Source organism: Danio rerio, chromosome 19 (genome assembly GCF_049306965.1).
Source record: "Danio rerio strain Tuebingen ecotype United States chromosome 19, GRCz12tu, whole genome shotgun sequence".
Taxonomy (NCBI): Eukaryota; Metazoa; Chordata; class Actinopteri; order Cypriniformes; family Danionidae; genus Danio; species Danio rerio.
Genome location: NC_133194.1, coordinates 37,514,394 through 37,528,660, shown reverse-complemented (window position 1 = coordinate 37,528,660; position 14,267 = coordinate 37,514,394). Strand labels below are relative to the sequence as shown.

The window sequence follows — 14,267 nt, the reverse complement described above, 5'->3', positions numbered from 1 at the left end:
AAATAACATTTATTTAAAGTTTACAGTCAAAATCCAATAAGAACCTCCCCTGTGGTATACACAACAGGTCTCTCATACAATACATCCACTAAAAGACATGTACAAGTATCTGTTTCTGCACTGTCTGGAGCCAGCGCCTAAACTTTTCACCCATCATAGTACACATGCTGCTGATGATGTGACAATAAAAGTGATGTAATTTGATTTTACATATGCATATTATTAAACAATGCTGATATAAAGCTAAACAATTATATATTTACACGCATTTTCATAAGTAAAAAAAATAGATTAGACTCAAAAATCTGTGAAAACCTGCAGATTTCTACTGTGGCAAATTGTATATGGACCTTTCATATGTTTACAGTTTTATAAGTTTCTTTGTCCGTTTTTTTCTGAACACAAACTAAGATTCTTTGAAAAAATTCTGAAATTATAACCACTGACATCTAGTGTAGGGGAAAAATACTATGGAAGTCAATGGCACCCGATTCTTACATTCGTCTTTTGTGTTCAGCATGAAAAAATGTAAACAACTTTCATTCATTCATTCATTTTTCTTCGGTTTAGTCCCTTATTGATTGAGTTCACCACAGCGGGATGAACCGCCAACTATTCGGGCATACGTTTTACGTAGCAAATGCCCTTCTAGCCGCAACCAGTACTGGGAAACACTCCACACAGAAACACCAACTGGCCCAGCTGGGGCTTGAACCAGCAAACTTCTCACTGTGAGGTGACAGTGCTAACCACTGAGCCACTGTGTCACCCTATTTACAATCATTTATGAAAATCTGCAGATGTCTCCAGTCGCAGATTCTATGTGGACCCGTTATGTGTTTCCAAACCTTTATAAGTTTATTTTTTCCTGTTGAACACAAAATGAGATGTTTTGAAGAATGTTGGGAAGTGGCAGCTATTGACATCCAATGTAGGGGAAAAGTACTATGGAAGTCATTGGCACCAGATTCCTACAATCGTCTTTTGTGTTCAAACAAGTTTGTAAATGATTAGTTTTGTTTTTTGAGTAAACTATCCCTATGCGCTTTATTAAATCAAACACGTCACCTATAATTAAGGTTGTCTTTTAAATAACATGACTGACATCATCATCTGACTGTTTATTGATTCTTCCTGCTGGTCTGTTGCATGCTATTGAATTAACACATTGTACTGTTTCTCCACTCAATCTCTTCAAACTGTCATGTGCTCCCATATCCCATCACCCATATCCCTAAACTCCCCTTATCCCTGCTTGTTGCAACTCTCCTCTTACCCTCTCCCTGTCCATCCCATGTCCGTTTGGTCCATCCGTCCACCCGTCACTCATGTTTGTGGATGTGCTGTGTGTGTGTCCATCCCTCCATCATCACTGCTCTCTGCATCACCCTCAGCTGGTAGAGGTAAGAGCACCGTATAATACACCCATTAGTGATCTAACATCTGTATTAGATTGACAGTGAGGTTTTCAAATCATTTAGATGAGAATGTGGAGTAATTTTAGAGTCAAATATTATAGGAAATAGTGTGAAAAGTTCCATTCTCTGCTAAACATTATAGGGGGATATTTACATTTTGACTCCAACTGTATATTGAACACATACTTACCTAAAAAGCAGCGGGTTATGTAAAGTAGCCACATGTGAAGGCTACATTCAGGGGTCGTTTAAAGAATTCTGTAGCACCTAGTTATTTGTTTAATATCTCAGTTTATGTAATGATTATAATAAGTACATAGTTTGCACATGTAAAACAGGACTGTGAAATAAGGTGCATCCCCAGCTGACTTATAGACAGTATCTTGTTAGTAATAAACATGTATAAGATAAGCTCAGTCAGGAACATGCTGCCTTCATGTATGACACAAGCAACGTAAAAGTTCCAATATGTATTGAGTATTTTTAAGGCTAATATACTCTCCAAACCTGTATATGTCTGTTCAATATACAGCAATACTGTGAAACACTGTTACAATGTAGAATAACCTGTTGTCATTTATCATCATGAAGGTGTCATTATTCTAATGCGTTTTCTGTATTAATAGTAGTAGTAAGTATTCCTTCTATAACACCATCTTCTACCCTTTAGCATGTGTCTGAGATACATCTCTCCTGCACCACTTACTTTAGTGTGCTGTATGTGCTCTGACCATCGTCATCTCTCTATCATTTCAGTTTCATGATAAGATGGACCCTCTGTTGGAGACTCTGGAAGGCGCAGTCCAGCGCTTGCGGCAGCCTCCTCCAGTGGCCGCTGAGGTGGAGAAGATCCGGGAACAGCTGGCGGAGCACCGGGCCACAGGTCTAGAGCTGGACAAACTCCTGCCATCGTTCAGCGCTCTATGTGCCCGAGGGGAAGAGCTCATCAGTCGCGCTCCACATGATGATCCTGCCGCCCAGGGTAAAAATCTTTCATCTCAAGTGACAGACACGTATGAAATAAGGCCTGTGTTCTGATCAATGTGTATTTTGTTCTTGTCCTCAGCGGTGCGTTCACGACTCTTGCGGCTGCGCTCCCTGTGGGATGAGATCAGACAGAGAGCAGAGGAGAGAGAGGGAAAGCTTCAGGATGTACTAGATCTTGCTGGAAAGTTTTGGGCCGACATGGCTGCTCTTCTGAGCACGCTCAGAGACTCTCAGGACATCGTCAAAGATCTGGAAGACCCGGGCGTGGATCCTTCACTCATAAAACAGCAAATAGAAGCAGCAGAGGTCAGTCAGGCCTGCAAGAGAGTTGAAACAAGAGACAGATTTTTTTGGTAGCACTTTAGTACAGGTCACAATTCATGCCATTAACTACTGTGCCTATTATTAAGAGGTTAACTGTTCATTAGTAGTTATAAATATGATATGATTCTGCATTTCTAATTTTACCTAAGACCTAAACTCAACCTTACTAACTGTTAATAAACAGCTAATTAGTAGGTTATGAATCTAGTAGTGTTAGTTAATGGTTTGTTAATACCATAAATTTTGACATAAACTAAAATGTTAACTTTTTTTAACTAAAGATGTACTAAAGTGTTATATTGGCAGATTGCCTGAGTGATTGTCAATTAATTGATCTTTTTTGTGTGTGGGGGTCAGTGGTTCACAATAGACTTTTAAGTGGCCTATATGAATAAAAAGTACTAAAATAACTATTGGATAATATTATATTATTATTAGGGATGTCTCGATTAAGTTTTTTGCCCTTGAATCCGAATCAAATTATTTTGAGTATCTGCCGACACTGAAACCCTATCTAATACTTCTATAATACATAAAAAAGAGCGAAGAAACAGATCCAGGATGTTCCTAATTTTTTAACTCACCTTATTGTAATATTCAACAATTCTGTTAACAAGCAGATCTCTTCAGTGAGGTATTTTGAACAATTAAGTAATAAATAACATCAATTCTTCACTTTTGGACTTTAGTGCAACAGTGAATATGAAAAAAAAAAATTTAATATAAAAACAAACAGCATCTCAACTTAAAATACCTGGCAGACAATCCCAAGTTTACATATCTCTTAGTTTGCTATAGCAATGTTGTGTCATCAACTTAATTATACCTCCAGACCGCAGACATACTCACGCTTTCCCCTTCAAGCTGCTTCCATGTCTCCTTTGCCGGCATTTAACCAATAGCATCTCTGCAACAAAGTGATATGATGGCGCATGCTTTGCTGTTTCTGTGTGAAGTCAATAAAGAGGTCTAACTCTGTGCCACCGCATAACTATAGATGTGTTAAAAAACAATGAGAATATATATATATATATATTCGAGTCCTGATCGATGGGAATGTCCGATTCTGATCTAGTCTGTGTGATAGGGCACGGTTTTCAATTACGTGATCGGATCTGGACATCCCTAATTATTATTTGAATGTTATTGAAATGTATTATTGTAATTTGTAAATAACCATAACTGCAGTCAAAGTAATAGCTGTAAAATTGTCTAAATAAAAACATATATACAGAGTGGGTAATTTATATGGATACACCTTAATAAAATGGGAATGGTTGGTGATATTAACATCCTGTTTGTGGCCCAGTATCCGTAGTTTCAGGTGCTTCACATCTTGTATCTTCACACCATAGACAATTGCCTTCAAATGACTCCAAAGTTAAAGTCTAAGGGGGTCAGATCGGGAGAGCTTGAGGGCCGTTCATCTGGCCCAAAATGACCAGTCCACTTTTCAGGAAACTGTTCATCTAGGAATGCTCGGACCAGACAGCCATAATGTGGTGGTGCACCATCTTTCTAGAAAAACTTAGGGAACGTGCCAGCTTCAGTGCATAAAGAGGGAAACACATCATCATGTAGCAATTTCAAAAATCCAGTGGCCTTGAGGTTTCCATTGATAAAGAATGGCCCCACTACCTTTGTTGTCTTTGGTGTGAAGACACAAGATGTGCAGCACCTGAAATTACTCATACTGGAAGCCTGTTCTGGCATTTCTTCTGCCGTGTTGCTATCAGTGTGTGAAGAGTGGGAGAAGAGGGTTGCATTGACAATACAGCACAATGGGCAGCACACTGAACACATTTTATAAGTGGTCAAAAACTTGTAAATAACTGATGAAAGAACAAAGTTACCTCTTCCTATTGAAAAAAACAAAAGTTGGATCCAAGATGGCCGACTTCAAAATGGCCACCATGGTCACCACCCATCTCTAAAAGTTTGCTCCCTCATATATACTAATGTGCCACAAATAGGATGTTAATATCATCAACCATTCCCATTTTATTAAGGCGTATCCATGTAAATGGCCCACCCTGTATATAGCATCATCTGCTGTGTAAAACATATGTCGGAATAGTTGGCAGTTCATTCCACTGTGGCACCATCTGATAAATAAGAAACAAAGCCAAAGGAAAATGAATGAAATCTACAAATATGTAAATGAGTAAAATCTAAACTCTATATGCGTACTGGAATGTATTTATGCTACTGTATCCTAATATAACAATAGTCAATAAGTTCATAAACTGATATAAAATTAAATGAAATAAAGAAAATATTTAAATATTCCATAAGACTAAGGAACAATATAAATGGATGACTAGTGTAGCCTGTGTGTTCAGTTTAATAAAAGGCTTTATGATGGATAATTAGACTAGACTTAACTCTATAATGTTGTGTCAGGACAAATATTACCAGAGTGAGGTCATGATGTTTTCCTTTCTCACTCAGGCCATTAAAGCAGAGACAGATGGGCTGAGGGAGGAACTGGAGATCGTACGAACACTCGGAGCTGACCTCATCTTTGCCTGCGGAGAGACTGAAAAACCAGAGGTCAAGAAGACAATCGATGAGGTAAGAGGCTTGAAGAGTGATTAGCCAATGGGAAATGGTCAAATTGATCACGTTCAATAAAATATCTCTGTTTTATCTTTACATTACAGATGAATGGCGCCTGGGAAGGTTTGAACCGCACATGGAGAGAGAGAATGGAAAGACTGGATGAGGCCATGACTGCCTCTGTGCAGTACCAGGATGCTCTTCAGGTGTCTATTACTCTGATGCAATCACAAAAACTACTCTGATTGCTCATGCAAACTGTTCTCAATCATCAATTTATGTCTCCTCAGGGCATGTTTGACTACTTGGACAATGCTGTCATCAAACTGTGTGACATGCCAGCCGTCGGGACAGATCTCAGCACTGTCAAACAACAGATTGAAGAGCTCAAGGTTGGAATCAGATCTTATCTCCAATTCTCTCTCAACAGAACACCATGAGAAAAAGATTGACACTTTGTCTTTGTACATTACCAGCAATATAAAGTGGAGGTGTACCAGCAGCAGATTGACATGGAGAAGCTTTCCCACCAAGGAGAGCTGCTGCTCCGGAAAGTGAGCGATCAAACAGACCGAGACATGATTCAGGAGCCTCTCACCGAGCTTCGACACCTGTGGGACAACCTGGTGGACAAAATCACCGTCAGACAGGTGAGGGAACAGAGATGTTTTTAATGTGTTTGGTTGGTCTGATCAAAAATGGACAAGGCTAAATACACGAGTAAATGAAGCTTTTGTAATTTGTAAAATTTTTTGTAATTGTCCACTTCCAGAGGTTGGAAGTGACAAAGTTGAACAATTGTATCTAAACTACACTGCAAAAATGCTCTTCTTTCTTAGGGCTCTATTTTAATGATCTAGGCTCAAAGTCTAAAGTGCATGGCGTACAAGCATTAAGGGCGTGTCTGAATCCACTTTTGCTATTGTAAGGATGGAAAAATACCCTCTGCGCCCTGGCGCATGGTCTAACAGAGTTGTGCTTATTCTATTAATGAGTTATGGGTCTGTTTTGAGTAAACTGTGCACAAAACCAGTCAGAGTCTCATCTCCCATTCCCTTTAAGAGTCGGTTGCGTTGTGCCATAGCACATTAGCTATTTACATGGCAGGAAAACAGTTAAACAGATCATCTGCGACCCTCTGCAAAAAAAACAGTTATATCCAAACACACGTCCTATTCTTATGCCCCATATGGTGATGCAAACGTCTCCAAAATCCGATCTAAACTTGTTTTTATTAAAAAAATATATAAATATGCATATAATGAATAATACTGCTAATAATGATAACATTTTATAAATGCAAATTGTCACGAATAAACTAAAAAAAGCCCCCCAACATGAAGAAGGCAGTGGTTTTTATATTCATGTAGTAAATAATAATTTTTGTAATATTTAAATTCTTTGATTTTCTTTATCTGTACAGATATTTGTGAATTGCTTTACATCCTGTGTGTATTAAGCAATGTGTAAGCGTTTGGACCTGCATAGGCATATAGCTAACGTGCGCTGCGCTGGACTTTAGACCAGCTTATAGGTGGTCAATGGCGCAGTTAGTATTTCAGTTCCTCAAAATAGCAATGTGCCAACAATGCGCTTTAACACAACTCTATTTTAGTCCAGCACAAACATGAGTCCACAAAGTGGTGCAAATGGATTTGCCATTTAAACAACATGGTGCAAAACATTAAAATTAGGGGTTGCGCTGGTCTGAAAATAGCAACAAATTGCGCCAAACACACCTTGCACCTTATTGCACCAGGTGTATGATAGGGCCCTTTGAGTTTTTGTCTTGTTTCTAGTCAAAATATTTCAACATTAAGAAGCATTTTCTGGAAAAGCAAAAAATATTGTCTTGTTTTCAGAAATAAGTCAATTAAGCGAGTTTTTCTCTTAAGACTAGCTGAATAAATTGCCAATGGGGAATAGTTAAATAGTCTTATTTCAAAGTTTATTTTATTTACGCCGCTGGCAGATTATTTTGCCCATTTTAAGGAAAAACTCACTTAAGACAGTATTTCTTTGCTTTTCTAGAAAATCCTTCTTAATTTAAAAATATGTTGGTATTTGGGCAAGACAAAAACAACTAGAAAATACCATTTTTTGCAGTGTATACAGCCTCAGTGGTATAGATTTGTAGAGCACAAATGAAATGCTGCTCTCTGTATTAAATATATAAAATATATTATAATATAGTTTATTTAATATCTCTATAAGATTATTTAATAATAGTAGTTTGAAAGATAGGAAAAAGATCATACATAGAACCAGGCATAGATTGTGCCCACAAAGAGATAAAGAATATAGTCAAAAATGGGCAAAGCAGATGAATTAATACAAATGTACCCCAACTGTATGAATGATCTATCATTAAATTTTTAAACTATAATATAAAATGTAATGTAAATTCAGTCAAACAATTTTAAAACCACTGTTGACATAATAGGTGACGTTACTATACTTGATTGCATTTTGAGTCTTTCTTTTGTCTCTTTCAGCACAAACTGGAGGGTGCCCTGTTGGCTCTTGGTCAGTTCCAGCACGCTCTCTCTGAGCTGCAGTCTTGGCTCAGTCACACTCACGCCACACTGGATACCCAGCGACCCATCAGCTCTGACCCCAAGGCTATTGAAATTGAGCTGGCTAAGCATCACGTACGACACACTGGGGCTTCGTTTTTTGAAAAACCCTGCTTATTTTAATTTCAAAGTAAAGTCCCTTAACAAGCTATCCTCTGTAGGTTTTGAGAAACGACGTGCTGTCCCATCGGTCCACAGTGGAGACGGTGAACAGCGCAGGCTCTGAGCTGCTGGAGTCCAGTCCTGGAGATGAAATCAACCACCTGAGAGACCAGCTGGATGAGCTGAACCGCAGCTGGAAGAACCTTCTGCTGAAGACTGATGAGAGGCAGAAGCTTTTGGAAGCTGCTCTGCAACAGGTGCTCAGGCTATTACTACATCATTATGCAGAGATCAGACTGAATGCATCAGCGAATAAAGTGCATTAGCATTTGTCTTTAGCATTTGCAATGCATTATAATCACGCTGATTTAGTCAACTTATGCACTATGGAGGCTTTCTGTTAAGCTGAGTTCAGACTGCATGATTTTAGCCCTGATTTTGACTCGCTGACAAATTAATCAAAGGCAAATGCCAGACATCACAGGCAAATCTGTGCTCGCTCACGTGAGAAACAATCACACAGTGTAAACTACCACAGGCGCGATCTGAGACAATCACAGATGAGTCGACGATACCTGTCAGATATTTGACACGCTAAATATCTGGAGCTGTCGGCGATTCAAATCATGCCGTGTGAAATGAGTTCTGATTAAAAAATAACATTGGCAATCACCTACAGTAAATAAGAAAGCAGCATCCACTGTTATGGGTATCTGCAGGCCAGCGGGAGGATGAGGGAGAAGTTTAAAGGGCTCATTTTCAGTTTATTTGGACCCAGTGTAAACACAGCAGTGACGAGACGCTAGCCCAGATAATTATGCAGTGTGAAAATATCTGTGATGCTGTTACTAAAATTGTGCAGTCTGAACTCGTTTATCGTTTACAAGCAGTCACATCGCAGGATTATATGATTTATTAAAGATTACAAGATAAAGATATTATTATTTTAAAATCATTTATACTACGATGACCATGTGGTTTTACCTTTGATTGTTCAGAAGATTGTTCAGAGCACAATAAAGCCCTGTTCATTTCTCTTTTATCTTTGCTCTGTTCTATTTATAAATGCTTGTATTTTATTATGATTCATACAGATGCACTGCTTTGAAAAAAGACTAGATCATTCCAATCTATCTAGATGAATGAAATGTTTCCAAATATGAAATGATATTCATATCTCACTATATATTGCAGAAAAACTAAATATTGCAATGTCAGATTTTCCCAATATCGTGCAGCTCTATTTTCTGTGCGTAAACAATGGCTCTCTTTAATATTGTAGTACAGGTGTCGGATCAATTAGCTCATTGTCTTTCCTCTGCATGGTTTCCTTGTCAGGCGGAGGGTTTCCATGGTGAGTTGGAGGAGTTTCTGCAGTGGCTCAGACGCACAGAGAGTCAGCTGTCTGCTGCCAAACCCACAGGTGGCCTGCCTGAGACCGCCAGAGAGCAGCTGCAGCAACACATGGTACACAAAATGAGTTCACCTCTAGACGACATATTAGATAACAAACCACCCTTAAATACACAACCTATAGCAATCTCACATTGTATTCTATTTTGCAAGCCTGATGTTTTAGTTTTAGTTATGTACTAATATTGTTTTAAATAACATAAATCATTTTAAAACTGTGCTAGCACTTTAGTACCAATTCTCACTATTCTTTAGTTGAATATTACTTGCTTGTTATTTAGATATTGACTGTTTATGAGTACTTATAAAGTATATACTACATAATCTTATTCTTTCTCACTAATCCTACCCAATACCTAAACCCAAATACTACATTAATAACCATTAATAAGCAGCATATTGGGAGTTTATTGAAGCAAAATACTCATAGTTATTGGTTTATTAATAGCGATAATTTGACCCTAAGATAATGTGTGACCTAAGCTTTTAGTTTTTGTTAAAAGTAAAACTGTTGCTTAATCATTTTGTGTGCTCTGTTTGTAGGAGCTCCAGGCTCAGTTGGCCCAGCGAGGTGAGCATTACCATCGGCTACTAGATCATGGAGAGTCCATTCTGCTGGCCAGAGGAGGTGAGGATGCTGGACCCGGTACCACCCAGACACAACAGAATCTGGCCATGCTACAGAACAAGTGGGCCAGTCTCAATACCAAAATGGAAGACAGAAGGGTAAGGGAACTGAATGACTTTAATTACATATTTATTGATTAATTAATTGTTCATAAAGTATCTTGTTAACACTTTAGTTTAAGTGACGAAACTCACTTTTAACTACCTGCCTATTATTAGGATACTGTACATATAAAGTACATATTCTAGATTATATTTTTCTTTATCTGTAATCCTGCCCAATATCTAAACCCAACTACTACCTTAATAACTAGCTACCTTATTAAGCAGCAAATGAAGATTTTATTGAGCTTAAAGTTATAGCTAATGTTTTATTACAAGTGGGAATTTTACCTTCAAATAAAATGTGACCAGTGTCTTATTCTGCTTTCCAATGCTAACCTTTCTGCCTCTGTGTCTTTCTCTTTGCACAGGGTAAACTGGAGGAAGCCGTTTCACTGGCGACAGGTTTCCAGTCCTCTCTGCAGGACACTATTAACTGGCTGACACAGGCAGAGCAGACTCTCAACATGGCCCAGCCACCCAGTCTCATTCTGGACACTGTGCTTTTCCAGATAGATGAGCACAAGGTTGGTCACAAATAATTAGTCTGTAAAATATTTGTACGCTATATTATTCACTACTTTATTTAATGTTTATGTAAAATTATTTTGCATAAGTTTCTTTCAAAAATGTTTAAAACAAACTCAGGGTCACAGAATTTTGACCTAGTATTAGTATTTGAATACACCAATGCCCGGTGCCGGTCAAAATGACATAGTGAAGTGAGTAAGACTCGTAGTAGTGAAAACTTTTGATGCAATGAACCTGAGTTTGAATTCTTTAATACAATAACACTTTGTCTGTTTTTTTTACCACCACAAAGTTTGTGAAGCCATTTACTTTAAATATATGTTTATGTAAGACTGTTTTTATGGTTAGGGGTAGATGTAAAGAGGACTTTATTGACACAACAAGGCGGTATACATTTAATAAATATTCTCATTTACAGTATGGTATTATTGCATACTGTTTTATAAAGCATTAAGGGGATAGTTACTTACTTACCTTCATGTGGTTTTAAACCTTTATGAGTTTCATTTTTCTGTTGAAAATAAAGAATAACATATTTTAAAGAATGCTGGTTAATGGCAACTGACATCCATAGTAAGGAAAAAATATTAGTATGAAAGCCAATGGGTGCCAGCATTCTTTAATAATGACAGATTTAATTTTGAGGTGAACTATCCTTTTAATATTGAAGTGCAAATCACATCCAAAAACATTTACATTTAGTCATATAGCAGATGCTTTTGTCCAAAGCGACTTACAATTGAGGAGGAATTCAACAAGAAGAAGCACAATACACAAAAGAAGTGCTAATTATTTAAAGGACCTATTTGTCTTCAGAGAATCAAGTATATATAAAATACACTTATATACTTATGGATTTTAGTGTAAATAGAGTATATTGCCATTTTTACTTAGTGTAAATTGCACATTGCTAGGAAAATACTGCAATTCTTTTTTATTAATGGCATCTGTTACTATTTACACCTGCTGTAAATAACCACTGCCAAATTTTGAATGGTAGTGTACATATGTGTTGATTTGAAAGACTTGAGTCCCTTGTTCTTGTGTATTGCAGGTGTTTGTGAATGAGGTGAACACTCACAGAGAACAGGTTCTGGCTCTGGAGAAAGCTGGCTCTCAGCTGCGTTTCGCCAGTCTCAAACAGGACGTGGTTCTCATCAAGAACCTGCTGCTGAGTGTTCAGGCCCGCTGGGACAAACTGGTACAGAGATCACTGGACAGAGGACGCCACCTGGATGAAGCACGCAAGAGAGCCAAACAGGTCAGTTTTGCTTTTCCTCACTCTGTCTTAGACATATTCGAAATTCATTAATCTTAGGTGATGTTCATTTGTTAGCTATTGCTTATTAATGCTTTAAAATCGTAGTTGTTATAAGCCATATTTGTTTTATCAAATGAAGTTATTATTTAATAAAATTGTTGTATCTTTAAATTTAATTGTATTTTTACGGTAAAGTGTTGCCTATTGTACTTTATTATCCTTTTGGAATTTAATTTGGTTAAAATTTGGTTTACTCTGAAAGTCTATTTGCAATAAAGCAATTCAGTAAGTATTTTTTGTTATTTTACCTATAAAAGTAACTTCTTTGATGAAACTTTATGTGATAACAGCATATATTGTGCTAAATGCTACAGCAATTAATCTCAATAAGAAAATCTGATACCATCATATGTCTACTCTGGTTTGTTATGATCATGTCCGTCTCTGTGTCTGACATCTGACAATCTTATCTAGTTCCATGAGGCCTGGAGGAAGCTGACCGACTGGTTGGAGGAAGCAGAGAGCAGGCTGGACTCTGAGCTGGAAATCTCTAATGAGCCTGACAAGATTAAAATCCAGCTGGCCAAACATAAGGTACCATTAATGTGATTTGGTGAAGCTAAAAACTTTTAGAGTAGTCTCTAACGCCCTCTGTCTGTTAATATCTGTACTGCAGGAGTTCCAGAAGTCTCTTGGCTCCAAGCAGCCGGTTTATGACACCACAGTGCGTTCAGGGAAGGCCATGCGAGACAAGGCCACACTGCCTGCAGATACGCAAAAACTGGACAACTTGTTGGGTGAAGTCCGAGACAAATGGGACACAGTTTGTGGAAAGAGCGTAGAGAGGTGAGAAAGTCTGGAATAAGATTTAAGAGTTACATCATTTGGGAAATGGTTGAACGATGAAGAAATTGGAAATAATATGGGGTTATCTTCTCTTCAGGCAACACAAGCTGGAGGAAGCCCTCCTGTTCTCTGGTCAGTTTGCGGAGGCTCTCCAGGCACTTGTTGACTGGCTGTACCGTGTGGAGCCTCAGCTCGCAGAGGACCAGCCAGTACATGGAGATCTGGATCTTGTTTCCAACCTCATGGATTGTCATAAGGTACAGATGTTGTTCAAATCCTGATATTTTTTAGAAATTAATTATAGCGTTAATTTAAAAACAGTTTAAATCTTCAACAAATCTTAATACCGAGTTTGTAATGTCAATATATACTCACATTTCTTTAAAAGGAATTTTTTATACAGTTATGCATACTAGCTATGTTTCCATCCAAAAATGCTAATTAAATTGATGTGCATAACTGGAATATCGCAAATAAGACATGTTAGTAAAGCAGCGTTTCCATCTAACGAGTCGCAGAGAACAAAATCGTCACTTCCTGATAAACTGGCACCAAACATTAAAAGTAAAAGCAAAATTTGCTGTGGTAGGAGAAGCTGCGCGGATCTTTTCTTTATTTGATGAATGACTTGTGCCTCAGAAAAAAACTAGTGGTTGTGTTTGAAGGCGTGAGACACTAATACTAAAATGATTAAGGCATTTTAGATTGACCAAAACAACATTTCAGATGTTTTACAATGTGCTCAGCCTGCTGCATTGTCCATTCCTGCACATCATAGAATCTCTTATAATGAAATCACATGACCTTTTAGTGTGCATACTGGAATTTGTTTGGTAAAAGGGTTTCAATCGTAGTTTATGCACATCTTTTCTTATTGAATAAGAAGTTTATCCTACTCAGTTATGCGCATGTTTTTATACACATTTTCGAAAATTATGCATCCTGGCATTTCAATCAACGGGTGTCTTTTTATGCGCTCATCCAAAATGCGCATAAAAATAGGTGGATGGAAACATAGCTAATGACACGAAACTCTAAAGGAGTATTTAATATGTTTTCAGTTGAATTATTTATCCTGTTACCACTACACCACCTGCAACTTACATCCTTTTTTTGTCACTATTATAACAGCTTCAGTTTTTTGTAGTATTTTCATTATAATTAGGATTTGTTCAAGTTGCTTTACATGCTTAACTTGAAGTTAGTTGAATTGTTAGTGCTGGAAAACGTAAGGGAAAGGTGATGTTTTTAAATGGTTACCTAAAAAGTGCATGAAATGAATTAAGATGAGACCTATTTTGGTGTATGCATCAAATCACTTTAAAAAAGTGATTTTATACACATAAAAAGCACATTAAATGACACGTTAAAATATGGCTCAAATAATGTTCTATTATCATTCACCCTCTTTCAGCATTAATTCTAAATGCAGCTTAAAATATGTGAAAGTGCTGGAATTTTCCGCTGCATTATTAATGCAGTGAGTACATTTGTCCTAAAGGACATTTCTGAGTGGGAAAG

General features: G+C 37.5%; 1 protein-coding gene across 41 annotated transcripts in view; it reads left to right on the top strand.

Annotated features, from left to right (window-relative positions):
* The window catches only part of macf1a (microtubule actin crosslinking factor 1a), a 311,815-nt gene that overhangs the window by 276,544 nt on the left and 21,004 nt on the right, over positions 1-14,267 (top strand). For all 41 annotated transcript variants that reach the window (XM_073931813.1, XM_068215319.2, XM_068215321.2 and 38 more), the window contains 15 exons: positions 2,175-2,400; positions 2,485-2,711; positions 5,181-5,303; positions 5,393-5,494; positions 5,579-5,680; positions 5,765-5,938; positions 7,784-7,939; positions 8,026-8,223; positions 9,305-9,433; positions 9,923-10,105; positions 10,480-10,635; positions 11,694-11,900; positions 12,375-12,494; positions 12,577-12,746; positions 12,844-13,003. In XM_073931813.1, the coding sequence (XP_073787914.1) occupies positions 2,175-2,400; positions 2,485-2,711; positions 5,181-5,303; positions 5,393-5,494; positions 5,579-5,680; positions 5,765-5,938; positions 7,784-7,939; positions 8,026-8,223; positions 9,305-9,433; positions 9,923-10,105; positions 10,480-10,635; positions 11,694-11,900; positions 12,375-12,494; positions 12,577-12,746; positions 12,844-13,003 (2,433 nt within the window). The remainder of the gene's footprint in view (positions 1-2,174; positions 2,401-2,484; positions 2,712-5,180; positions 5,304-5,392; positions 5,495-5,578; positions 5,681-5,764; positions 5,939-7,783; positions 7,940-8,025; positions 8,224-9,304; positions 9,434-9,922; positions 10,106-10,479; positions 10,636-11,693; positions 11,901-12,374; positions 12,495-12,576; positions 12,747-12,843; positions 13,004-14,267) is intronic.